Source organism: Nannobrachium achirus (assembly GCF_963921795.1).
Source record: "Nannobrachium achirus genome assembly, chromosome: 4".
Taxonomy (NCBI): Eukaryota; Metazoa; Chordata; class Actinopteri; order Myctophiformes; family Myctophidae; genus Nannobrachium; species Nannobrachium achirus.
The window spans coordinates 18,838,029-18,863,146 of NC_137813.1; the positions used below are offsets into that span (position 1 = coordinate 18,838,029).

At 42.3% G+C, this 25,118-nt stretch overlaps 3 protein-coding genes across 4 annotated transcripts in view; 2 read left to right on the top strand and 1 right to left on the bottom strand.

Annotated features, from left to right (window-relative positions):
* Positions 1-687: 687 nt before the first annotated feature.
* Positions 688-5,981, top strand: eef2kmt (eukaryotic elongation factor 2 lysine methyltransferase). The gene is made up of 8 exons (XM_080723805.1): positions 688-805; positions 941-1,003; positions 2,638-2,718; positions 3,518-3,619; positions 4,013-4,146; positions 4,835-5,079; positions 5,344-5,493; positions 5,862-5,981. The coding sequence occupies exons 1-8, from the start codon at positions 725-727 to the stop codon at positions 5,960-5,962; spliced, it is 957 nt and encodes a 318-aa protein (XP_080579931.1). The 5' UTR covers positions 688-724; the 3' UTR covers positions 5,963-5,981.
* A 1,255-nt stretch (positions 5,982-7,236) lies between these two features.
* On the bottom strand, positions 7,237-14,845 carry alg1 (ALG1 chitobiosyldiphosphodolichol beta-mannosyltransferase). 2 transcript variants are annotated; one of them, XM_080723804.1, is made up of 13 exons: positions 14,637-14,845; positions 12,633-12,710; positions 12,396-12,499; positions 11,876-12,024; positions 11,215-11,304; positions 10,276-10,389; positions 9,568-9,689; positions 9,260-9,298; positions 9,099-9,158; positions 8,711-8,821; positions 8,336-8,450; positions 8,046-8,121; positions 7,237-7,476 (listed from the first exon to the last, which is right to left on the bottom strand). In XM_080723804.1, exons 1-13 carry the CDS (start codon positions 14,698-14,700, stop codon positions 7,336-7,338), a joined length of 1,263 nt encoding a protein of 420 aa, XP_080579930.1. In that variant the 5' UTR covers positions 14,701-14,845; the 3' UTR covers positions 7,237-7,335. The 2 variants fall into 2 exon arrangements, with proteins under 2 accessions (XP_080579930.1, XP_080579929.1); XM_080723803.1 differs by having other exon boundaries at positions 7,237-7,498.
* An 8,488-nt stretch (positions 14,846-23,333) lies between these two features.
* LOC308282727 (xylosyltransferase 1-like) overlaps positions 23,334-25,118 on the top strand; it is a gene marked incomplete at both ends in the record, with an annotated part of 53,044 nt that continues 51,259 nt past the window's right edge. The window contains one exon of the mRNA XM_080723117.1: positions 23,334-23,696. Coding sequence (XP_080579243.1) covers positions 23,334-23,696 — 363 coding nt within the window. The remainder of the gene's footprint in view (positions 23,697-25,118) is intronic.

The window sequence follows — 25,118 nt, forward strand, 5'->3', positions numbered from 1 at the left end:
TTTTCATTTACCAGTTGCGAGCGTGTGTGTGCGTGCGTGCATGAGTGTGCAGTTCTACCATTGTGAGGACCAAATGTCTTCTGTCCAGGGAATCCCTGTGAATTGAGTGCAGCATGGCACATCTTTACACTATTTTAAGGTTAAGGGTCCACTGTCCAGTGGTGTAAAGTAGTAAATCGTCATCCCCACGAGTCGCGACTTTCGGCACCTCGGCGCGGTCCAAGTTATTGGGGCTTTTAAGCTGTGACATCATTTTGTAGGCAGAGGAGAACTCTGCCCCCAGAGCATTTTCTGTCCCTCGCTATTTCAACAGATCCGAGACAAAAATAATTATAAAAATAGTATAATTCTAACACTTTCCTTTCAACAACAAAGAGAAGAAAAATGTGTAAATAGTAAAAATAGTAAAAAGATTCACGGAAACTGGGGGCAGAAATTCTCCTCTGCCTACAAAATGATGTCATACTTAACAGCCCCTAGAAGGGTCCAAGTGAACACAGCAGAGCGCTCCCCACCTCCGTTCAGGCAGCCAATCACAAGCCGCGGATGAGAAGAAAAAACTTACAAAAACTACACTGACCATAAGGCCTAGTAGAAGACGAAAGGTGTTATGGGTAGTTAGAACGTAAACAATGTGTTGAAAGAAAGCACATGTTCTCCTGAAGAAGAAATCAGTGTGAAAATGAGCAGCCTGCAGTCAGAGGATCAATCCAAACCGTGTAGCATGAGGAGCCGGACGGACATTCTGCACGGCTTCCAGGTGGCTTTCTTTTCAATGAGTCGTTTACCCACATTTCCATGGACTGTAAGTAGTAGTACGACACAGAACACTGCGATGGAACTGCATGGAACTAAACCCCCGTCATCACACTGATCACATCTTCACTGCACCACTCACTTGATGACTGATCTGATCATTCACAATTATCCGTGTTTACAGTTCCTGGACAGAGAGATCGAAAGTGACAAATCGTCCGAATTGATCTCAGACATCCTGAAACAGGTAACAGCAAACCGCAGGCTCAGTTTATGTTGTGTTGTCACTGTTGTGTTGTGTGTTTGTTGACTATATTCTATTCTATTCTATTCACTCTTCTATTCTGTTAGCGCACAATGAGGCAGTGTATAGAATGACTATTAATTCAGATCATAGGTATAGTCCAGTCATTTTAGGCCAAAATTAGGCTAAACCTCAAACAAATTGCAATAGTAGCAAACTCAACTGATTTTGTATCCTCAATATGTCCTTAGTGAGAGAAAAAAAGTCCCAAGGAATCCCACCAGGGCAAAGTTTTGAAAACGACCTACCTACCTTCACTTACTATAGACTACAATATAAAGGAAAAAATGAATGAAAACAAATCTGCTTTAAGTGGGATGTGAGGGGTCAAACTAGGGGTTTTTAATTATTCTGAATCCATTGCAATCATTTTTTTTGCACGAAAAACATTCCTTGGGCAAGAAATGGCCAGTCAAAACGATGGTTTAGTGATGAGTCATCAATTTTCACTGTCTTTTGGGGTCCGTTTTTAGCCCAAGGAATGTTTTTCATGCAAAACAAATGCTTGCAATGGATTCAGAATAATTAAAAAACCCCTAGTTTGACCCCTCACATCCCACTTAAAGCAGATTTTTTTTTCAGTCATTTTTTCCTTTATATTGTAGTGTATAGTAATTGAAGGTAGGTAGGTCGTTTTCAAAACTTTGCCCCGATGGGATTCCTTGGGACTTTTTTTCCCTCACTAAGGACATAATGAGTCAAAACCAACAAAGGGTCAAACTCTTTTTTCTGCTATACCACAAAAATGTGGAAAGCTTTACCGAAGGCCATAAAGGAGTGTGGATCACTAGCATCCTTTAAAATTGCCCTGAAAAACCACTTACAGGCAGCAGCCGTTCGCAACTGGTAAAAAATGAACCTAGCCCAACCCTACCCTCCCCTGCCCCTTCTTATATACTGCTTGTTTTAGACTTACTGTTTTTTTTTTTTTCTTTTCTTTACATATCTACTGCATAGTACTGTGTTCTATTTGTCTGTCATTCAATGTTATATGAGATACTTCAATGGTTTCCAGTGGAAATAAGCTTAGTCTTTTCATGGATCTCCTTTTAGTAGACCTTGTACCAGTGAACTGTACCGTCATGAAACTGTACCTTTTCCTATGCAAACTTCTAATAAAGTCTTCAATCAATCAATCATGAGGATACAGAATCAGTTGAGTTTGCTACTATTGCAATTTGTTTGAGGTTTTTTCATATAATGACTGGACTAGTAAGGTTTCACTTCTCATAAGTGGGGTCCAGGGAGTCGGGGACCCCCCAGGGATTCTTGAGGGGGTTCGGGGGTCCGCATCAAAATGAGGAACAGTTAACCACCTTTGGCTGATTTCTAATAGTGATTATTTCCCCCCACTCAAATCTACTCTTGTGGGGTCCCTACTGTCAGATATGGTGTCTTTGTACAAATCAAATTTCACATGAAAATGTGGTTTAGACCAAAACAACAATCTTCTCTTATGGTGTTTCCTGGCACACAATATTTTCAAACGGGGGTGTCTGCAGCCTGATAAGTTTTGATTTGAGGGTCCTTGACATGAATGTGTTTGAGAACCACCTTTCTGTCCCACTATCTTACAGACGTGTCTGCACCCACTGTGTAAAAAGCATCCTCCGGCAGTCAAGTACAGGAGGCTGTTTCTCACTGAACTCATCAAAAGGGTTGGTACCAACGTCACGTCTCCCTCACCATCTACCCCACTGCTTCCCAAACACTGGGTCGGGAACCATTTATGGGTCGCGGACACATTTTTTAAATAAATTAAATCATTTATTTCTTCAGCAATTGCATGAATAAATCAAAGAAATTCCACGAAGAAGTTGTGAAAATAGACGATATACAAGCTCACAACACAACTAAATTTAAGTAGTTGGAACTAATAATATGTAGTCTACTGTACATCAGTAGTCCTGATGTGTCAGGTAATGACAATGTACAGTTTGCACTGTACAGTATCTGCACGCAGAATCACAGTTACTGTTTGGTAAACCCTAGTGGAAACTTGTACTGCAATATCGGTATCGGTCGATTTGACCATGATGCAATTTGTCCAAAAACATGTTATTTTAACCAATCTGTATGGTGCAGTTAGTAATACAATATAACTAGTACATCTGCAGAGATTAGACATAGTCACTCCCTGGTGTCCAGTAGGACACCCACTGGTTGAGAATTTGGGATTGCCTCTTCGTAAAGCAGTAGAAATTTGGTCTCTTGCTGCATTATTTGGGAGCCTGGGTTTGAATTCCCAGGAAAGACATATAAGTTAAGGATGAATTCTAGAGTAAAAAAAAAAAAAAATTCCCACAAGATTATTTAGCCTATGAATTGAACATTTGGAATTAAATCCTTCTAATGACATTATACATTTTGATATTGTGCTCTTTTATGTTCATTATTATGAAATGACGGTTAGTCTGTTGTATATTTCAGTTACATTCACTCATCTTTTGTCCACAGCATGAGGCCACAGAGTCGGAGCCGTTGGATGAGCTGTATGACGCTTTAGGAGACGTGCTGGGGACAGAGGAGGGAACAGAGTGCTACAAAAGTTATTTATTGGTACCGACTATGCTACTGTAGACTTACCTTATCACACTGTTAAACCGTTACTTGGTAAAGTGTTTATGTGGAATTTTGCTTTAAAACACTTCTGCGTGCCATTTTAACGTCCACTTTGGCTTTTTGAATTGCTTGATTCAATATACTGTATATATTTGATAAGACAGTCACACAACGCCCTTCTGTATAAGCTCATTTAACAAAGCCATGTTAACCATTTTGTACTCATCAAAAGCACACCTCCCTGCTTTTGATGACCGATATTGTCCTACTAATGTAGACCTTCTTTTATTTATATTTCATGCATGGTCTTCAACCCTAAGTGACACTTGTTATGGTTGAGAATCACAAGCATATTACATACATGGTGATGCCTTGATGTGTCCCATCCAGCCATGTGGAGATGCCATCAGTCTCCTAGAGAGCGTGGCTGTCATCTCAGAGGGTACCACGGGTCTGGTGACATGGGAGGCAGCTCTCTACCTGGCAGAGTGGGCCCTGGACAACCAGCAGCTCTTCAACGGCAGGTCAGTCATTATCATCTCTACTCTCAGGGGTTTCCAAAGGTCTTCATGCACACCCAAAACACTCTGTGTGTGTGTGTGTGTGTGTGTGTGTGTGTGTGTGTGTGTGTGTGTGTGTGTGTGTGTGTGTGTGTGTGTGTGTGTGTGTGTGTGTGTGTGTGTGTGTGTGTGTGTGTGTGTGTGTGTGTGTGTGTAGACTGATGATAGGTTTGTAATTTACCTATGATCTATCTACTATTTCTATGCATTTTATGTGTACCTTGTGTTTTCCCTACTTAAAATGTAAATTGTAGCAAATAGCAATACTTTACATTCTGTACACTATACAATTTAGGCATTTAGCAGACACTTTGAATCCAAAGCGACTTACAATAAGCAGGTAATACATCAATATAATAAGCAAGATAATATGTCAGTACATCAACAGCAATACAACAAATGCATAGGAATATCAATCTAGAAAAACAATAACATAGGTAGACGACGCACCTGAGCAGTAAAAATAATTTTCTAAAAACACATATACATTTAGAGAATTTAAAACTAAAACATTATTATTCTGGGACAAAGGGTATTAATGACAAAATCAGCTTAAGGAGAATATGAATTAATTTGTTTCAGGTTGCTTTGAAGAGTTTGTCCTGTATTTATAAACATTCAGTATGAATGTGTGTGTGTGCGTTCACTCCAGGACGGTGCTGGAGCTGGGCAGTGGCATGGGCCTGACCGGGATCACTGTGTGCCGCTCGTGCAGTCCCTCCCGGTACGTGTTCAGTGACTGTCACCCCAGCGTGCTGCAGAGGCTGAGGGACAACGTCCAGCTCAACGGCCTGGTCGGCCAGACGTCCCCCAGCGTCTGCGTGGAGGAGCTGGACTGGGCAACAGTAACGGAGGAGCAGCTGAGGGAGATCGGCGCCAACGCCGTCATCGCTACAGGTGACGTTTATTCAGCATGGCCCACAGTAGGTCTGCTGTCCAGCTGTCTCTGATCGCACTGTAGCACACACCTACAACATACATACATGTGTTGTAAGCAAAACACATAACTTAAAAAAGTCAAGCTCACCATCAAGGTGTCAAAATCACATCAGCAATACATCAGGAATTAACAGCTGCAGAACAATATAACGTACATTGGCAGATGAAATGCTAAAGTAAAGAACGGTATTCTAAAGAAGGGTGGTTTCTTCCCTGGTGCAGACGTGGTGTATGACCCTGACATCATAGGCTGTTTGGTGAAGCTGCTGTCCAAGATTCTGCGATGCTCGTCTCCTGAGTGTCCCCCCGATGTCCTCGTCACCTCCACCATACGAAACCCAGACACACACAACTGCTTCAAGCATCAGCTTGGTATGGGAATGCTGTGAAATACATGTTCGTTTAACTTGTGTGTGTGACTGTGTGCAAAAGCACACTGTGAGTTACAGACCCTGTTAAAGGCACAGATGTTAAGTGATATTCATTCATATATATTGTTTGATATAAGTTTGAAGAATTAGCTCTATGCCCTTAGTAATTGTCGCTATAGTCTTTGTTCAATAACAGTCTCGCCGTCTCTCCATGCTCTTGTAAACAGGAAATACATTTTCAAGTTGAGATACGAATTTCATCTAACCTTCAGCCTTATAATAAACATTTTTAATGCATTTACTTGTAATTATGAAAAGGTTGTGTGATAAAATCTAATAGCTGACATCTTTTATATTTCCATTGCACAGAAAACATGGGAATCCGCTATGAAGTCCTGACGGCGCCGGTCAGCCACATCTTTCCTTACAACAGAGTGTCTGCTATAGAGATGATTAAACTGTACACATGACAATACACCTCCTTTGATAGACATAATAAAACATTTATTTACACACAATGTACACTGTAGAAAAGTTCAGTCATTTAAGTGCTGTTGAGTGGGAAATATCTTTGGAATGATTGTTTTTTGGGGCTGGACAATATGGTTATATGATATGAGCGTACAGTCTGAATTATTTTCACATCATGGCATAAATATGTTTTCCAGTCAAGTCTTTCAAGTTGCTATTATTTGTCCCATTACAATTTTATCCTCACGATATTGAGGTATTTGGTCAAAAATATACATTTGATTGCCCCATTTGCTGGTGGTGGGGAGTGAGACTCCAGTGACATTCATTCATTTCACATGTTTGTCAGTACCATTACATTTCAAGTACTCAAACTAAGAGTAACCACTTGTGACTCATGTCTGTTGATAAGGCCAAGCGAAAGCAGACCAAACAGTCTTACAATTTCTATAGGAAGTCCCTTTTTATCTCATTTAAGATATCTCAATGGTAAACGTTTGAGATGAACCTTGTCCTACTTTACCTGTCTATACTATACATTCACAACAATATGCTATTTCCCTGTTATTGGTCACCCTTATAATTTACATGGCAAAACACTTCCTATTATCTTGTATGACCTTTTGTTTACCATGTTAGCTTTGTAACTTCAATCCTTTTGGTGTTTTCATGGTCTTCCACTAGTGCATCTCTCCATTCCGACATGTCTCCATTCCGACACTAACCCTATCTCTTACCCTAACCTTAACCTCTATGGAAGTGTTGCCACTCCGACAATAAGAAGTCACTGTCGGACTTATATAATATAAGTAGACACGGCATTGGCCACTGGATTGATCAATGTCACCACGATATAATTCCACTGCAAGAAATCTGAATTATTTTCTAATTATAATCTGAATTATTATCTATGTATACCTGAGACAAAAACAGATTTCTGTTTTAGAACCATTACTGATACTATCTACATGAGATAGTGTTTACTGTAGGTATGTAAACCCAGACATTTGTAACAAATCGAAATCGATTGAGCGAGTTTTTAATTTTAATTATGGAGAGAGCTCCTGCTTCAATAGACGTACATATATTACTATTAGGGAGGTGTGGCTTTCCCCTGCCAATATGAAGGCCATGTTGATGCATCGCTCCAATGAACGGCAGCAGCCAAAGGTGCTACATGTGTTTATCGTCTGTCGGGTGTTACTTTTCAGGATTCAAATGACAAAATAGCAAAAGTAGCAGAACTACAGATGCTCTTGTGTGATGCTGCAGTATGATCAGGTAGGGTGTTCATTTACATTAAAAGTAAAATATGGAGATAAGAGGTTTCTACCCGACAGCAACGATATGTATGGTTCCAACAAGGTGGTCGTCATGACGACTGATGGGTGGTGATCAGAGGCAGGACATTCTGGTTCCAGTTGTCGTCCCAGCGTTGCCCTGTGCTGGTGCGGAGGTTCCTCCTGAACACGCCCAGCCTGCCCTCTGTGCCGGGGAACTCGGACAAGAGGGACTGTGAAGGCACATGATTTCAGCTGTCAGCCAGAGAACACTGGCTATTTTCCCACCAAATGACCAAGCTGGACAGTTAAAATTAATTTTGGAATATTATCTCCACATACATGGAAGTGTACAAATGGAACTACCGGTAATTCATTTTGTACACTCTTGGAGTTAAATTAAAGTCAGCGTAAGTGATATATTTGTTATAATAAGTGTTACACAGCTCTATATTCCGATAGGAATCATTGCTACAGAGTGTTTTGGGGTACCAATTTCATCCAATCAGGAAAGAGATACAGGATAAACAAGTGCTGAAACAAAAAAAGGAGAACAATTGTAATTTGAACACTATAAATGTTAAGCTGATAAATGGTTTCTCTTCTGACTGGATGAAATTGATTTATTTTCCTTCTGTTTAGAGCTGGGCAGACGGGAAGACACCTGTTACTGAACACTCTTAATTGATAACTGCAGGATATAGAGCTTTAACTTTTTAAAGAAAAAAGAATCACACATTTAAAACTGATTTTACTGTGTGTTGAATACAGCATTGGAATACAATTTATTTCATATCATCACCTTCAGCTGCTGAGCCAGTTCCTGAGAGTCTCCGAAGATCAGGCCATTTTCCTCGTGCTTCACCAGCTCATGTAAACTGGAGAGAAACACATTTAATTTAAACTAAACATATAACCCATTTGTTAAGCTAGCATCTCAAAAAGGATTTGCTCCAGGGAACATTTCATAGAAGAGAAACATTCATTGTTACATGTGTAGTGTGAACTAAAACCACACATTTATAGCCATCATTATAATAATCATGAGGACAACCCTGTACAGTGCTATAGTCTGTGAGGCATGATGTTTACCAGTTGAAGTGGATGGCACAGACAGGCAGGCAGCAGCCAAACATGTCCACCACCTTCATGGGCAAATCCAGACCACTGGATGACATGTGGAGACAGACACCCAGGTCAGCTGCACCTGCGAGGGAAAGCAGATATGCAGCGCTCAATTTTGTAAAAGGAACTGTTTACTCACAGTCTGCATTGACGAATTAAATCCTACATCAGTTGACCTAGGTTGCCCAGGGGCCTACAATAGGCAAACTAGTCAACAAAAGAAAAAATGGATGAGAAAGTGTGCTTTTGGACATCTGCCTACTAGGCTAATTCCTAACAGCGTTGTGCTGAAAACAGCCAACCAACAAGCTTGCAACGCACCTCATGTAGCATCAAACATACCTAATAAGACGGGGTAGTCCTCTGCCTCCAGCCAGGGAGTACAGATCTTCACATGTTCAAAGTCTAGAGTGTCTATAAGTGTCCTGTAATACTCCTTCTGTGGGCCCTTCCCTACACAAACACACACACACACACACACACACACACACACACACACGTTAGATTATCATTTACAGAGCCCAGTCTAAAACAGTGCTTCTCAAAGTAAGGACAGAGGACCCCCCCGGAGGTCCAGGGGCTCCTCAACAAAATGAAGAACAGGTGTTCTGCAGCAATTTGTGAGTCTTTGACATGAAAGATGTTTGAGAATCACAGTACAATACCTCTTGAAACCAATAAAAAGTTAATTCACCTATTCAACAACATTTTATGAATTTGAGCAGGTTACCTGTAATAACACAGACCAAAGACGGCAGGGCGGTTCCTTTTCTAATAAAGCCTTCATACTCTGTTGAAAAGGAACAAGTACACAGTGAAAAGTGATGACAGAAGAAATGTGTTTCTGTGGAACAACAGATGAGAACAGGGCTCTGTTAAATGACCTCCTACCTTCAAGAGCCTTCAGAAGAACAGAGAAGTCTTCATCCTCTGCAGGGAGAAAGCAAATTATTTTCATTTCATTGTCAAACAGCAGTATACACAGTAAATCCTCAGTGTTCATTTACTCATTTGTAACTATGGGAGACTCTAGAGAATGGAGAGTGTACAAATGGAACCAAATTGACCAAGAACGGTCCATTTGGTTCCATTCGTACACTCTCCATTCTCCACTCTTCCATTTCTAGATCAGCTATTCTCTCAGAATGTTTGCCAGGATGGTAGGTTTCACATTGGTGCTACTACAACAGATTAGTCACCTGTCCAACTGGTGCTGCTGAGCAGTAGTGCAGGCCGATCCGAGGTCAGCGTCACAGCGTCACCTGGAAAGTCACAAGCTGTGAAAGCCGTCCTCTCTACCTCCCCTTCTGCACACTGGACACTGTGGAAGGGAATGGAATGGGTTAAGAGCAAAAGAAAACAAAAGCAAAGGGTAAAAGGGAAACAGTGAAGGGTGATTTATACTTGGTTGTGCCACTTTTGCCAAAAAAGAAATCCAAAATTGCTGATCTAAAAGCTCACAATGCATTTCTGCGCCACACATTGTGAGCTTGTAGATCTTTTCCATATTCTGTGCGTGACATGTCACCCAATCATAATCCTCAAGAATCCTGGTGAGGATCTACTGTCTATAATGTGTCAGGAAAGGTGGTGCACTTGCATTGTTATTGTGGATTTTGTGGTTTATATATCCTGCCAAGGGATTGCAAATGGAAATTAGCTGAAGCTAAATCTGGTACATCAGCTGGCAACATTTAGTTTAATAGTGTACACGGTCCCATACAAATAAATAAACTAAAGTAAGTAAGGTTAAGGTAGGGAAAGACAAACCAATATATTGTCTCTGTCGGGTGGAAACCTCAAAACACACAAAGTTATAATATGGAGATATGCGGTTTCTGCCCAATGATATTATTGATTTGGGCCCCCAGTGGGTAAATGAGTGGGTTATTTCACAGGGAACTCACCCGCCAGACTGGAACTGAGGATAGGTGTTGGACAGTCTCATGAAGAGCTCATGCTGGAGACTGACTGGAGTCTCTTTGAATATGGCAGGAGGTTTGTCATACAAGGTCGTTGCCCTTCAGAGGTCAAAGCATTCAAACCATTAGTACAAAAGTACTCAATGTCCTTTTGGAAACTATGATACATTTGGTCTGAGTGGCATCCATAAACCTAATACTGTATATGCCCCTGGTGAAAGAAATGGTACTAGTCAGACTGTAGGTGTAGGATTCCCGGACAGAGTGGGGAGAGAATTAACTGAAAGCACGGCATGTGCTACCAGCCGCACCATTACACAACCCTTCTGTGAACTTTCAAAGGTTGCCATTTTAACCTCTGTGTGTCAGTCTCTTTGCAGCTTGCACCCCAAAATAACTTTAGATAGATTTATGCAGATCAAATAAAGACTAGGTATATGATGCATTCATTTATCACATAAAGCTTTCGTATAAACCTAGGGGTTACTCTGCAGCTGTCCAATCAACCAAACATAAAGATTAGATTCTAGAACTTCAAGGTTACAAAGGATGGTTTGGCAGAATTCACAGCTGAGGTGATGTTGGCTTCTATCTGGGCAATGTCATGTCATGTGATTGTTCTGTCCAGGAGCAATTTTTGTGTCTACTGTCTACATGCACAGTTATTAGTTATATGAGAGTCAGTTGAGCACCATGCTGTCAAGCTGTGTTGTGCTAAGCTAAATAAATAGTACCCCAAGAAAATAAGTATGGAAACGTGCTTATTCTATCATATGACCTGAACAGACACAAAGGAACCAAAACATAGATCAACCTTCAATGGGTCACAGAATGACGAGGCAAGCTACATGACAATGAAATACCTGGGTTATAATCTATTTGGATACATTTATGGGTACAAAAAGAAAAAGAAAGAAATCATACTTGATGCCCCAGTTCTTCAGCAAGTCATCCTTCATGGCATTGGTAACACACAGATGGTGAGTGGCCAGAGGGCCAAAGAAGTGTTCATACCTGATAAAGATAGAGGCAATAATAATGTTAACATGCAAAACTGACACTTTAAACCACTAAACATCATTCAACACTCTATCATCCCAATTCTGTAGATATGATATGACATACAGTATACAATATAGTAGTACATCAGATAAAGATTAAGGTATAGGCAAAGACAATAGAATTTAGATATGCAATATTCCATGTAAAAGGGCAAAATAAAAAATATCAATCTCTCAAGTTAACCAAGTGCTTAATTTAGTTTCAACACATTGTGCATTCAGAGATGCCCTTCTAATCTGCACACCACTGCTGCACTGAACTGTTATTTGTGCATATGTGGTCGTCCTGTTTGTTTAAACCAGTACGACAAGTCTCATTTGACCTCTCTCACAGAACTGGCACTGACTGGATGATTTTTGGTTTAATGCACCATTCTTTGTAAGCTCTAAATACCAAAATCCCAGTGGTTTCTGAGATGCTTATGATACATCATTCAAAGTTGCTTGGTTTCTGTGTCTTGCCAATTCTAATGTTTAGGTTTTTAGGCTGTATAGTTACAGTACATTCATAACAATATACTGACCACTTTGCCAGTCTGACAATAGGGTGTTTCTGTCCATGGGAGAGCGCCATGATGGTGTAGCCATAGTTGTGCCAATCAATGATGAATCTGCATCCACGCACAACGCACACCAGACACACCACAGCAATGCTAGGCAAGCCTGGGGGATTCTGGAACACACACACACACACACACACACACACACACACACACACACACACACACACACACACACACACACACACACACACACACACACACACACACACACACACACACAGAAGATATAATTTGTGAAGGATTGTTATATACATATAATATATATACATATAATATATTTGTAATGACATTACACATGTAATTAAGACCTAACGTGTATACAATGCATGCAACAAAGCCAGTCATTTTGGGCATAAACTGGAAGTTGAAGGGTACATTTAGTTCCGATAATGATGTAAAAATAACTGCCAATTTCACATTGAGGTGCCCAAAATGTGTATTGTTTAGGTGCCACTCAACCTGTATCCTGAAGAAAATATACCTGCATTAGAATATGTGATTGTAAGTCCATCTTCATCAGAACATAGAAAAGCTGCAGGGACTGGAGAATCACCTTTGTCACATAGGTAACGACCCTGGGTCCCACTTAAAAGAACCACATTCAAGTTAGTATTAATGCAGCTTTGGTTTCAGGCTAAGTCACTGAATGGTCAACCGAAAATGTCCATGACCGTGTTGGGTATGTAATGTTACACTATTACAAAACACTTGAAGTTACCTCGAATGCCATTCACTTCTTTAATATGGAATATGCTTATTTTCTCATCTTGAAGTATGTCCTGATGGGGTTTGGTACCTGTGGAGACAGGAAAGCAACAACAACATGTCAGTAATAGACAGACAGACAGATTGTATTGATTTGTGGGGGAGTTGTCATGGCAAAACCAAAGATCCTAAGAATAATAAGCAGGTAGAAATAAACAAGGATTGGGGAAAAGGAAACCATGAATACTACAGCTGCTGATAGATTACTTTATTCATCAGAAATGTAAACAGCACATGGTATGACATAAGAAGGATGACACAAACAAGTCCTGGGGACTTTACATTGTGGTCGTATGTACGTATGGGGCGGCAGTGGCTCAGAGGTAGAGTTGCCTACTTAGAACACGGAGGGTTCCCGAAGGATTCCCAGTTCGATCCCGGGGCCTGTGCTCCCCCAGAGTTAGTGTCGACTCTGAAGTCTGAACCCTATAGTTGCTCCCGGTGAGCAGGTTGGTGCTTTTATGGTGCATTTACCATTTATTTATGTATTCAATTAATCAACATAGCATAACAAATTAACACAATAATACTTCAGCAAACTTGCTTAGCCCTCAGCACTTGGACTAATAGCCCTGAAACATGACTGTCATGTCATGACAGACGACCGTCATTGCTATTGGACTATGTGAGAAAGTAATTTTGCTTTTATTGATTACAATGAAAGAAATGTTGCAGCAGATTTTACCTGCAAATCAAACAAAAGCAACACGTAAAAGAAAAAGGTATAAGTGTTGAGTAAAACCTTAAAGGTAACGTAAAGTTCTACTTTTACTTTTTCTACTTTTTCCTCTATAAAAGTGGTTTTCAACCAGTGGTCTGGTCCGGGGACCACCAGTGGTCCTTGAGGGGGTTCACTCTTGACAGTGTTTACACTCTCAAGAGTTAAATTATAGTTAAACACCTGCCTGCATTACATAACTTACAACTTAAGTCTACAGTACACAATTAGAGAATGTAGAAGAAGAATTATTATTTTTGGTTGACCTAGCTGTCATCAGTTCTATGGTAGGCTACCACATCGATACAGCATGCTGACAAAATCCTATCCAACGACAACAAAGTCTAAAAGGATATTATGTTCCCTGGCTTCTATGTTCGCTCTCAACCTAAAAAAAAGCTTTTATGTTCCCCGTTTACCAAAAAAATTTCCCCACTCACCCAAACTAATTTCTAATTATTAATAACATCTCTAAACACACACAAGTGACACAACGGAACATAATGGGGACAAATTACGAATACAATTCCGGTGGGCACTAGGGACATCTGGGCATAATGTTTTTGGGATGACTGGACATCTGGACAAGTTGGCACCTGGACAACTTTACTGTACACCTAAATCATCTGGGCACCTGTCCTGGACGAGTGGGCACTTAGGGGGGGAGACATGTGACATCTGAGCACTGGGGACAAATGTCGCCACCCTATCATCAAGGGACATGTGGTCACTGGACAACTGGGTGGGCACTACTAGGGACATGACATGTGCACCTGGAGAGGTGGGCATGGCTGGATTGAAAAGGATATAGGATAATTTCCCTGCATTTCTCTTTTGTGAGCGGGGCACATAGAATCTTTATTTGGTTGAGTGGGGAACATTGAACCCAGGGAACATAGAACCTTTTTTTGGTTGAGCGAGGAACATAGAACATGGATAACATAGAACCTGGGGAACATAGGGAGGAGGAGGACCCCATCTAGAACAGTGGTTCACTTCTCAAAGTGGATTCCATTTCCAGGGACTTTGTGGGATCCTTTTGGGGGTCTAAATTGACCCATAAAAGTCTGTAACTCTGACAGTATACAACATTTAGGGTCCATTTTTCCATTTTGTATACTGTCAGAGAGTTAAGGGGAGACCTTGAAATGTATAAGTGTTTAAGACACACTGCTCAGTGCTCAGTCTAGAAGTAGAACTTTTGTGAGAGCACAGCCAGGACGGCAGGACCTTCCTTACCTGCGAACCCCACAAAGGTAACGCGGTATCCGTGCGTGCTGAGGGACAGGCAGTGGTACTGCATGCGGGGGCTGCGCCCCACGTCGCCCAGCACCAGCACGCACACCCGCCGCTCCGTGTCGCCGTCCCGTCTCCGCGTCTCTCGCAGCAGCCGAAAGGCCACCACTGCGACGGTCAGCGACACCAGCGACCACGACGTCGCACTGACGTTGCTCAGGTAAAAGACCGCCGCCAACACCGCAACAAGCAGAGAAACGGTGATAAGACTCCCAGGCGTATTTGGCGACGTGGAGGTGTCCGCCATTGTTGTTGTTGTTGCACGTGACCTGGCTCTTCTTCTTCTTCCTCTCTTTTCCCCCGGACCACTGTCTTAGGGTGTTGCTGCCCCCTACAGTATGATTGCGTAATTACACCATTTGGGAGCACATATAATGCTGAAATAAAAGGTGGTGCACGCTTGCAAGCACGTACGCATTTTAAGGAAATGTGCAATTATTACAATATAATTATAATACAATTATTACTACTACAATAAAGCATTTGACAGGGAGACGAGGGACACCCTGGGGTGCAGGAAGTGCAGTCTCACAGCAGCGGAAGTAAACAAAGAATGCATGGTCTGGTCTTGAGTTGCTGTCCAGTTCTAAAATAGATGCAAAATTGCAAATGTTGATTCTGATAAATTAGTTTATAAAAATATAGGTTACGTGGAAGTGCAACGCCAGGGCAGCGGAAGTAAACGTTGCCTCGTCCAGCAGTTTTAGAGCATCAGAACTGTTTGTGATCATAAAGAGAATAACAGTCAACAGTCGCTTAACTAGATATGAAGATGAGTAAAATTCAAGGTCTGCGGGGGCTTGTGAAGCAGTTTCTGTCTGTGGCTGCTGATGAGATCGTGGAAGCTGTTGAGGAGATCATCGCAGACTACGAGGAGGAAATGTTCCAGTCCAAACGAGAGATCAGTCGACAACGCAAGATGCTTGATGAGCTTCTACAACCTGAGATCAAGTTAAATAGAATATCTGGTATGTGATACAATGTATGATTGATGCGTTTGTAAAACAGATAAAAGAAAATAGAATAACATGCGTTAGAGATGATTTCTTCAATCTAACCTGCAGAATCAACTCAACAGCCACTTCAAATTAAATGTTTATTATGGTGAAATTCAGGATGAATATTTCAGCTACAGTGAAGAAGATGTCACATATTGGGCTAGTGTTAAACCGTATTTAATAGTAGTAGCTCTGCTCAGTCGTATGTTACCGCGGTGGAGTTGGATTCAGGTTGGATATTCACCCAGAACCTAGATATCTAATCGTCTAGCTATTGTCAGACTACCTGTTTACTGTACAGCTGTTTTAACAAATTATGTCACACTCACAGCTCCCAGTACCATAGGTTACCATGGCACCATACAGATCCTGGAAGGGATAGTTACGTTTTGTATCTTTGGGTTTTATATTGTACATCCAATCCATATAAAGGTTCTCGTCAAATAGTTGAAACCGGTTCTTAAATTAGCACTACCGTTAATGAGAAACAGCCACTGGACACCATATGTTTGTAACTTTTGAACAAAAACCCTAAGATTGAGATAGATTTATTGGTTCCACAGTGGAAATTCAGGCTCCAGAGACAGCACAGCAGTAAAGGTTACAGATAGTTAAGGCATAGAAGTACAGGTTGAGAAGGTACAGAAGAGTAACATCACAGGAAAGATACTCTCAAACTAAATATTAATTAAAGTATACATCATACTAACTGTATACACCCTATGCCCCTCCTGCCTGAGATTTGTGATGTCAAATCCAAAGTGAGAAAACTGTAGACCTACTATCCCTTTAATAGATTGAACCATATGTTGTTCAATCCTGGCTGAATGTTCCCTTCTCCTTTCCTGCTCCTCAGAGGAAGCACAGCTCAACCTCTCTGTGTGGGAGGAGGATTTCGGCACTGAGCAGCAGCAGGAGTGGAATTCCAGTCCGAGGCAGAAGAACCCAGAGTCCCTGCAGACTGAGAGGAGCCACAAGGAACATTTGAGCAGCAGCCAGGACAGAAGACCAGAGGACGACACCATCCATGACACATTCACTCCTCAGTGTGAGGAAAATGAGCAGAAAATATACAAAGAAGAGGAAGAAGCTGTGCAGGTTCCCATAGAAACTGATGAAGAGGTCCCATCTCCAGGATTCTCTGAGGCTGAAAATGGAGACGAGGATGAGGACTGGAAGCTGAGCAATGCTAATCAAGACACAGACAGTGACAGAAGTGAAGAATGGAGACATAGCACAGTGACTGCAAAGACACCACGGATGAAGAAAAAGCTAAAATCCTGCATCATTTGCAAAGTGTGTGGAAAATCTTTTCATGCCAAAGTCTCACTGGTGAATCATCTGGAAATTCACCCTAAAGATCTCTGTGGGCTGTGTGGGAGACACTGTCAGACAGAGGAGGATTTTAAACTTCACCTGAAAACCCACTTGAATGTGAAAGCAGTGGTTTGTGTTGTTTGTGGTAAAGGCTTTGGCAGTCGTAGCAGTCTGGTGATACACAAGAGAATCCACACGGGAGCGAAGCCGTTCAGATGCGGTGAATGTGGTAAATCCTTCAACTGTCGCCCAAATCTGACAAGACACGTCAGAATCCACACTGGCAATAAGCCATACTCTTGTGCCCTCTGCAGCAAATGCTTCAGTGACTGCACTGCATTAAAACGACACACGCAGACTCATTTACGAGACAAAACACTCTCTGTAACCACTCCTGCAGTTGACGATGGCGGTGGCAATGCAGAGAAGGACAGTACAGCTCAGACATCACAAAGTTTTGAGCATGAGGAGGACATTTTCAAGCGTCATCTGAATACGCACAATAACAGAATAGAGTGTGAGATTTGTGGCACGTGTTTTGACAGCCGAGCAAATCTGAAGGCGCACATACGGATCCACACAGGAGTCAAACCGTTCAGCTGCAGTCACTGTGGAAAAGACTTCTGTTCTCGCCAAAATATGCTCAGACATGAGAGGACGCATACGGGAGAGAAACCCTACCTCTGCACTGTTTGTGGCAGGTGTTTCTCTGACAGTTCGAGTCTCAAACGGCACATCACTGTTCATATAGATGCATAGACACCGCAGTAAGGAATCCATCGAAAGCTGCTGCCACAGTGAGCTGTATTGAAGTATTTAGTACTGTATAAGAGTATATATATATTTGTCCTTCATGTCCACCCGGATTATGACCTTGTTGATCAGCCATTGACATTTATTGCATTTAGAGGCTGGTTTGACTCAATCCTCTCTCCAGTAACTTAATTTAACATGAACCCCAGGGTCCTTATTCGTTAGCAGATGCATAGCAGATGTACAAGCTTGTAGATCGGCTATTTTCAGCAGAGATACTGTATTAAGTTTACTGTGTAGAGTGAAAAGAATAGGGGGCCTAGTATAGAATCCTGGGGGACTCCAGTAAACTAGTATAAGCACAAGAGCATTTGAATAAAACAGCTTCTACAACACTGTGTGTAGATATGTCAAGCTTGTGTACACATATATTACGGTATTACAATGCAACTTGATTTAAAATGTCATTCACTCATATTTTAGTGTAAAAAGAAAAGATTGATTGAGAAGGATGGTGACTGACTACTACTTACTGTACCTTTGGCTCCCTCTAGTGTCCACAAACATGGAAGGACCAAAGGGCTGGATGAATACATAAATAACATATGACCAAACCTGTTCTGTCTAGTTTGGATTGGCTGCTGTTTTTACTTCTGTGAATCATTGAATGAATCCTTCTGATATTAAAACGAAACAAATTCTGAAGTCACAAAATGTGCAGCCCATTATTACCAGAGAAATCATAATTTTAGGACTGAGTTGGGAATGTTAACTGAAGACTGCTATTTCTTCATGGAGGTCATTGAAGGAGTAAATTGAGGACAAACATTTTAGATCCCTGTAAAGAGTTAAAGCTGAGAACTGTCTTCTGTGACAAATAACAAATAAATCACTCGAAAAAGCAAAGGCGTAACCACAGAAATATAGATCCCCATTCTGGTCCCTCAGTACGTTAAATTTAGACCAAGAATCTGCAGATCTGAAGACAGTATGTTCTGATATAAGATGTTTAATTATATAAGATGGTTTAATTCCAATGCATTTTCACCATGACATGAAGTCATGTTGCAGAATACAGAGTCCACAGTGAGTTCACTATAATTCTATGGAGTGACAGCTATGACTGCTGTCACGCCACAGAACCAGTGACCTCACGAACAGCCAATCAGGTCCCAGGAGCCATCAGTCACTTCTGCCATAATAAAGAGGTGATATGGAAAAGTACAAGCTTTGTGAAAACACTTCAAACCACAAATTAATTTACCACTCCATAGCCAAATGCCTTTGCACAACTGATCTAGTTTTTCTAGATTTTATTTATTTTGATTTAATTTGGCTTCCCTGTCAGAGGAACTGCCATGACCAGAATTCCGGCAAGGTGTATGACACGGCCATGGGTGCCCCACCTATAAAAACTCTTTATGAGTTTTCAATCAATCTTATTGATTGGTTATCCTACTGGAGTCAGAGCTTTCATTGAATGGCAATGGTCAGACAATATAAAAAAATACACAATCTTTATTAATCAGATTACTAGAATTACTTTTTCAAAAACAACTCTTTTTGACTGCATGGAAATTCAATTAATGCCTTGAATTTCTTATCTCTCTGTCTCTCTCTCTCTCTCTCTCTCTCTCTCTCTCTCTCTCTTACTCACACACACACATCACACCGCACGCACACACAATGCAGTCCCAATCTATGCCTGCTTCTAGGAAAGCGTGTTGAGCTGGAGTGAAGTTATAGTTTCACATTGAAATGAGCCTCTCCACAGGACAGTAAGCATGGTGTATGACACTAGACCTGCAGTGTGGAGCAGCTCTATGCAAGAAAGATGGCCTCAGAAAGAAGAAATACTGTTCATCCTCCAGCACTGTGACCACTGACATTTCCATCTGACTGACAACAGTTGTTTTCTCAAATATGTCTTTATTTCGAGTGTGTTTATCTTTGTATTTTCTTTAGGGGTCTGAAGCTGACAGGAAATTAGTGGAGGAACTAATAAGGGGGAGGGAGTCTGGAAACACGCTGGTAGTGTTCACATGTGGATGGTGGCTGGGAGAGAGACGTGTTGAGGAGTACATAGAGTCTGAAGGACAACTTCGGAGGTGGCTCGTGGAGAAATGTTGCTACAGGTACCATGGCATGTTCTGAAGAAGGATGTGAACAATTCAGAAATACTGATGGAGAAAAGAGGACACTTTTCTTTAACCAAACTATCAATCACAACCATCTACTCCTGGTATCTAATGTTTGACCCCTCACATTATCAGCAGCACTCAAAGTAATCAAAAACAGCCCCACCAACTTCAGTTGCAACATTAAAGTGATGTAAGCATATTTTGAAGCCAATCCTTTTGGTAGAAAGAATATTAAAAGAAAATGGCTTAGTTACTTTACACCACTGCATTCTGAACACACACATGACACAGTGCAACGGTCCTCTGTGACTTCATAATGAGTTCGGAGGGGAAAGCAGACAGCTGATGTGTCCCCATTGTGTCCATCCATACATGTGATGGTTGTTTCTAATAGGTTGGCGCGCTGGCCCCAGAGCTGCTGACGACCTGCTGATGTCTTTATTTACCAGCATCACACCCTGCTGCCTTTCACTGGCCAAGTCCATTACCCTCATCATCACACTCTCACCGACTGCATGCATCCCTGACCATCTGCCCCTTGTGTGTGTGCGTGTGTGTGTGCGTGCGTGCGTGCGTGCGTGCGTGCGCCGTGCGTGCGTGCACGCGCGTGTGTTCTTTGTATAGTCTGTCTGTCTGTCTGTCAGATTCTTAACTTGTTATCTCCTGCTCAGCCTGCACAACACTCACAAGGACACAGACCAGGGCACACGCATGCATATGCACGTATGCATGCATGCAAGTGCACAGTGCACACAACCACATTTAGCTAAATATGTGAGTGAACATGCACAAACATGCATACTCTCCTGGCACACATGCACTGCACATGCAGTTATGCAAAATACACAGAAACATGCATTTACCCCATGCATTTTTTATAGCGCTTTTCTAAGCAAGTTGTGAACTCAAAGCACTTTACAATGCTTGTATGTATGTATGCTACATACATTGGGAAGTGAAGCAGTCAACATTCGATGCCAGTGTCCTCACTTGCCACATTCACACACCAATGGTGGCAGGCATGCGCCAACCAACTCATTGGAGGCAATGTGGGGTTCAGTGTCTTGCCCAAGGACACTTTGACATGTGGACATGGGAGGAGCCGGGATTTGAACCACCAACCCTCGGATCATTGGCCAACCCGCTCTACATCCTGAGCCACAGCCGCCCGCATGCATGACTACTGACCCTCCTCAGATAACAGGAATTAGACAGTCACACCACTCCTGGGAATGCTCCACAAGCAGAGGCAGCCCCGGCACTTCTTTCAAGTTACAGGCTGGAGAAGCAGCCTAAATGTCATCACCTCTGGTGCCTTCCTTCCTCTCGCCTCTATTTCTGTGCATGCAGGGTCCTCAGAGGGGGAGACCAACCAGACGAGCACACGTTGGAGGGCAGTTGTTGCAGCTGAAAAGCAAAACAACAACACGGGGGTTCCAGGGGTCCCCAACAAAAGCATCAAATCAGTTTAACACATTTACCCTATGGTTGGCTATTCGACATAGCCAATCTCCAAGCTTACAATGCATATTACACTTTGAAGAATTGTGAAAAATGTTGAATAATATTAAAAAAAAGGTTTAATATAAATATTAATGGTGGTCTCATGTCATAAAATCTTTTCACAAAGTGGCCCCCGAGACCCCGACCATAGCATATTATAGCCCTAGCCCTTGACATGAAATGTGGAACTGGTTCCCAAACGTTTTAGCCCAAGACCCAAGAGAAATTAGACGTTTGCCCGGCACCCTTGTGAAAATAACAGATATGGAATTTCTTTTATCTATTCATGAAATAACTTCATGAAAATGTTTGCTTTTTAGGGAATGTTTAAAAAAATAAGGGACCCACAAATGGGTCCCGACCCACTGTTTGGGACCCACCGTTTTCGAATGTTATATGAGATACTTAAAGTGTGGTTCCTGTGGAAATAAGCCTCTGCTTTCTAGGATCTCCTTTTAGTTGACCTTGTACCAGTGATTTGTACTGTCATGAAACTGTACTTTTTTTTATTGCAAACTTCTAATACATTCTTCAATCAATCAATCAATCAAAACTGATGTTTTTTGATTGATTGAAGAATTTATTAGAAGTTTGCAATAGAAAAAAGTACAGTTTCATGACAGTACAAATCACTGGTACAAGGTCAACTAAAAGGAGATCCTAGAAAGCCGAGGCTTATTTCCACAGGAACCACACTTTAAGTATCTCATATAACATTGAAAGACAGACGGATAGAACATAGTACTTTATCTAGGATAATATCAGTTTCAAAAGCATAACATCAAAAACAAAAAAAGAGAAAAAGGGGGGGGGGGAGCATGGGGGCTTAGTCTATTTACAAGTCACGGGTAGCAGCTGTCTGAAGGTGACTTTTCATACCAATTTTGAAGGAGGCTAGGGATTTGCTCTCCTTTAGTTCTCCTACGTTGATGATGATTAGTGGAGCTGCCTCTGGTGTTGTGATTGTGAACATCCTTGACCTTTAAGAAGTAGTTTGTCAGGTACATGGGAATCTTGGAGGTGTAGTGTATCTTACCAAGCCCATTGCAAGATGCTGTAGCCTACTCTGTCAGCTACTTTGAGCCATCCCACGCTTTCGTGGTGATGATCGGTAAGGTGGGTCTGAGGAGGGAGACCAAGCACAACCCTAATTAGTTTGTTTTGGGCTGTTTGGAGCTTTAACTTTAAGGCAGCTGGGGCGTCGCGATACCAGACAAGGACTCCGTAATCAATGAGGGGCCCAATAAGAGCACCTCCTAGTGTCTTTCGGGATTTAATATTGATCAGCGGGGCAACCCTTTGCAAGAAGAAGCGAATTCGTTGGTTGACTTTATTGATTACCTTGGTGGTAATTCTTTCACTGGATAGGTTAGCCTCCAGGATGCAACCCAGGTAGCAGATGTAGTTTTTTCTTTCTATCACAGTGTCACCTACTTTAATTGTGAAGTTCTCAACTAGGCTAAGTTTCTGACTAGATCCAAAGAGGATACATTCAGTTTTGCCTAGGTGAATTGATAGTCTGTTGTCATTGAGCCAGGTGCAGATCTTATTAAGTTCACAGTTAAGGGCCTTTTTAACCTGCGATATGTCAGGTTTATACACGCACGAATCGATTATTGTAATTACGCACTGGGACCACACGGGGCCGCCCGTGGCTTCTCCGTCTCTCGGTCCACAATCCACATCCTCTCTCTCTCTCCTCATTTTAAGCCTTTGCCAAATTCCCACCTCCCCCCTCCCTCCCCCCGCATCCTCCTCCGTCCTCCTCCCCCTCCTCCCTGTGTCTATACTGGCACCTCCTCGCCACTCCACCAGCCCGGGCAGCAGCAGGGGAGCATTCATACCCCGCTGGCGGCGTTTAGCGGACGGACGGGGGGGTTTGAGTGAGAGAGAGAAGAGAATAGAAGAGGAGGAGAACAGAGGAAAAGATGGTCGGTGGCGGCGGTAACCCGTGCGCTCCTCGCAAGCCGCTGCTGCTGGCCCGGTGCAGGCGCTCCCGGTCGGGGCTGATCGCCGCCGCGCTCACCGTGCTGCTGCTCCAGACGCTCATCGCGTGGAACTTCAGCACCCTGGACCCCGGAGGAGGCGACGGAGGGGCCGCCGGCGGCAGCAGCAGCCGCGAGAAGAGGGACAGGGTCGGGGGGCCGCCGGCCAACAAAGCGGCGGCGGCGGCAGCAGCAGCCCACCACGGCGGTGAGGGTCCCCCTCATCGCGGCCAGGGACCGCACAAGAACGGCGGCTACCCGCCGCAGCCGCCCGGGAAGGCGGCCGCGCGGCACAGGCTCCAAGCGGTGAGTCTGAACTCGGTGGCTTTATTATAATTTTTTCGTATTTTTTGGTTAATTAATGAGTCTAAATTAGATGTATTTGATTCATGAGCCCAGCTGCTCCCCCCCCCCCCAATCGTCTGATTGTTGACAATACTGTCGCCACAAGGGAGCCGCGTGGTGTCGTGTCGTTGATGGTGTAGGTAGACTACTAATCCATTGAGAAGATGCTATACTGTATCCCTCATCATTTAATTTAATTATGATTTAAGTCCTAATTCGTTTAATTTAACCCTGAGAGCCTATACAAGTGTAACCAGAACTGGACCCAAAAGGGTCCTCTCAGAGTCAGAAATCGATAGGCTACTTACTGTGCATATAAGTCAGCATAACATCATCTAAGTGCTAAACATCAACCTGTTCATGCAGTAGTTTGTGAGTGGAATATGTGGTTATTATTATTATATATACAGTATATAATTACCAGTTCCCAGTACCTTGTTCAAAAGACATTACAGAGGAGATGAGGGATGAGAGAGGAGATGAGATGTTGACATCAAAACTACAGGTGCAATATCTGGATTCTCCCTCTTGTCTCTCATATTTCTCCATTTTATTTTCATTTGATCACTGTTTCATTCCTGTCCCTCCTCCTCCTCCTAGAGACAAATGCTTTATCCATTCTTTATTTTTCATGCATCTTTCAAGAGGAACTCCTTTTACCCTTTCCCTCCTGCCCCACCACCCTAGCCCAGGTTCATGATTCATTACATGTATTTATTTTATTGTTTATTTTATGATACTTTGTTGAATTGACATGCATGTGTCATCAATGTTATCGATGTCGTGATATGACACTATAGACTAGATATCGTCTGCATGGGATTTCATATTTCCTGGTATTCATCGTGGTATGGCTGGATGGGACAATAACTGTTATTATCATTTATCGTGATAAAACAACGCCCACAATAATCGTATGGCAGAGATTTAATATATCATGAAGTTGTCCTCCGTCATGCACTGGGATCAAATCACCTCTGCTGAGCTGTATATCCGGGACCACTTAAAACCCTCTTGTTCAAATGGACCTGTAAAGAACGTACTTGATACAGTCTTTTTTCCCCCACTCTTTACCAAATCTCCCTAACCCTAACCCGTCTACAAGCTCACCATACGCCTGACTGAGCTTGTAGATCGTCTATTTTTGGCAAACGTTCCGCCCCAGAATGCCAACAACAGTGGCATTTTAAGAGTTTTAAGCATAATTTGATTATCGCGATAATATCGTAAATCCTAATTATTTATCGTGACATTACATTTTCATATCGATATCGTCCCATCCCTAGGTATGTTATACTGTATGTGTTGTCTTTTCCTGGGTTTCATGGGAGCATTACAGTAATGAACTCACCTGTCGGTTCTAGCCCTTCTACAGCCCTTACC

Excerpts from the sequence above, each read along its gene's own strand:
- eef2kmt (XM_080723805.1), top strand. The coding sequence starts at position 725 with ATGAGGAGCCGGACGGACATTCTGCACGGCTTCCAGGTGGCTTTCTTT. Across the intron at positions 806-940 it reads TACCCACATTTCCATGGACT|TTCCTGGACAGAGAGATCGA; the intron begins GTAAGTAGTAGT and ends CCGTGTTTACAG. Across the intron at positions 5,080-5,343 it reads CAACGCCGTCATCGCTACAG|ACGTGGTGTATGACCCTGAC; the intron begins GTGACGTTTATT and ends TCCCTGGTGCAG.
- alg1 (XM_080723803.1), bottom strand. The coding sequence starts at position 14,700 with ATGCAGTACCACTGCCTGTCCCTCAGCACGCACGGATACCGCGTTACC. Across the intron at positions 10,390-11,214 it reads CTGAAGAACTGGGGCATCAA|GGCAACGACCTTGTATGACA; the intron begins GTATGATTTCTT and ends TGACCTCTGAAG. Across the intron at positions 7,499-8,045 it reads AACTGGCTCAGCAGCTGAAG|CTGAAATCATGTGCCTTCAC; the intron begins GTGATGATATGA and ends TCTGGCTGACAG.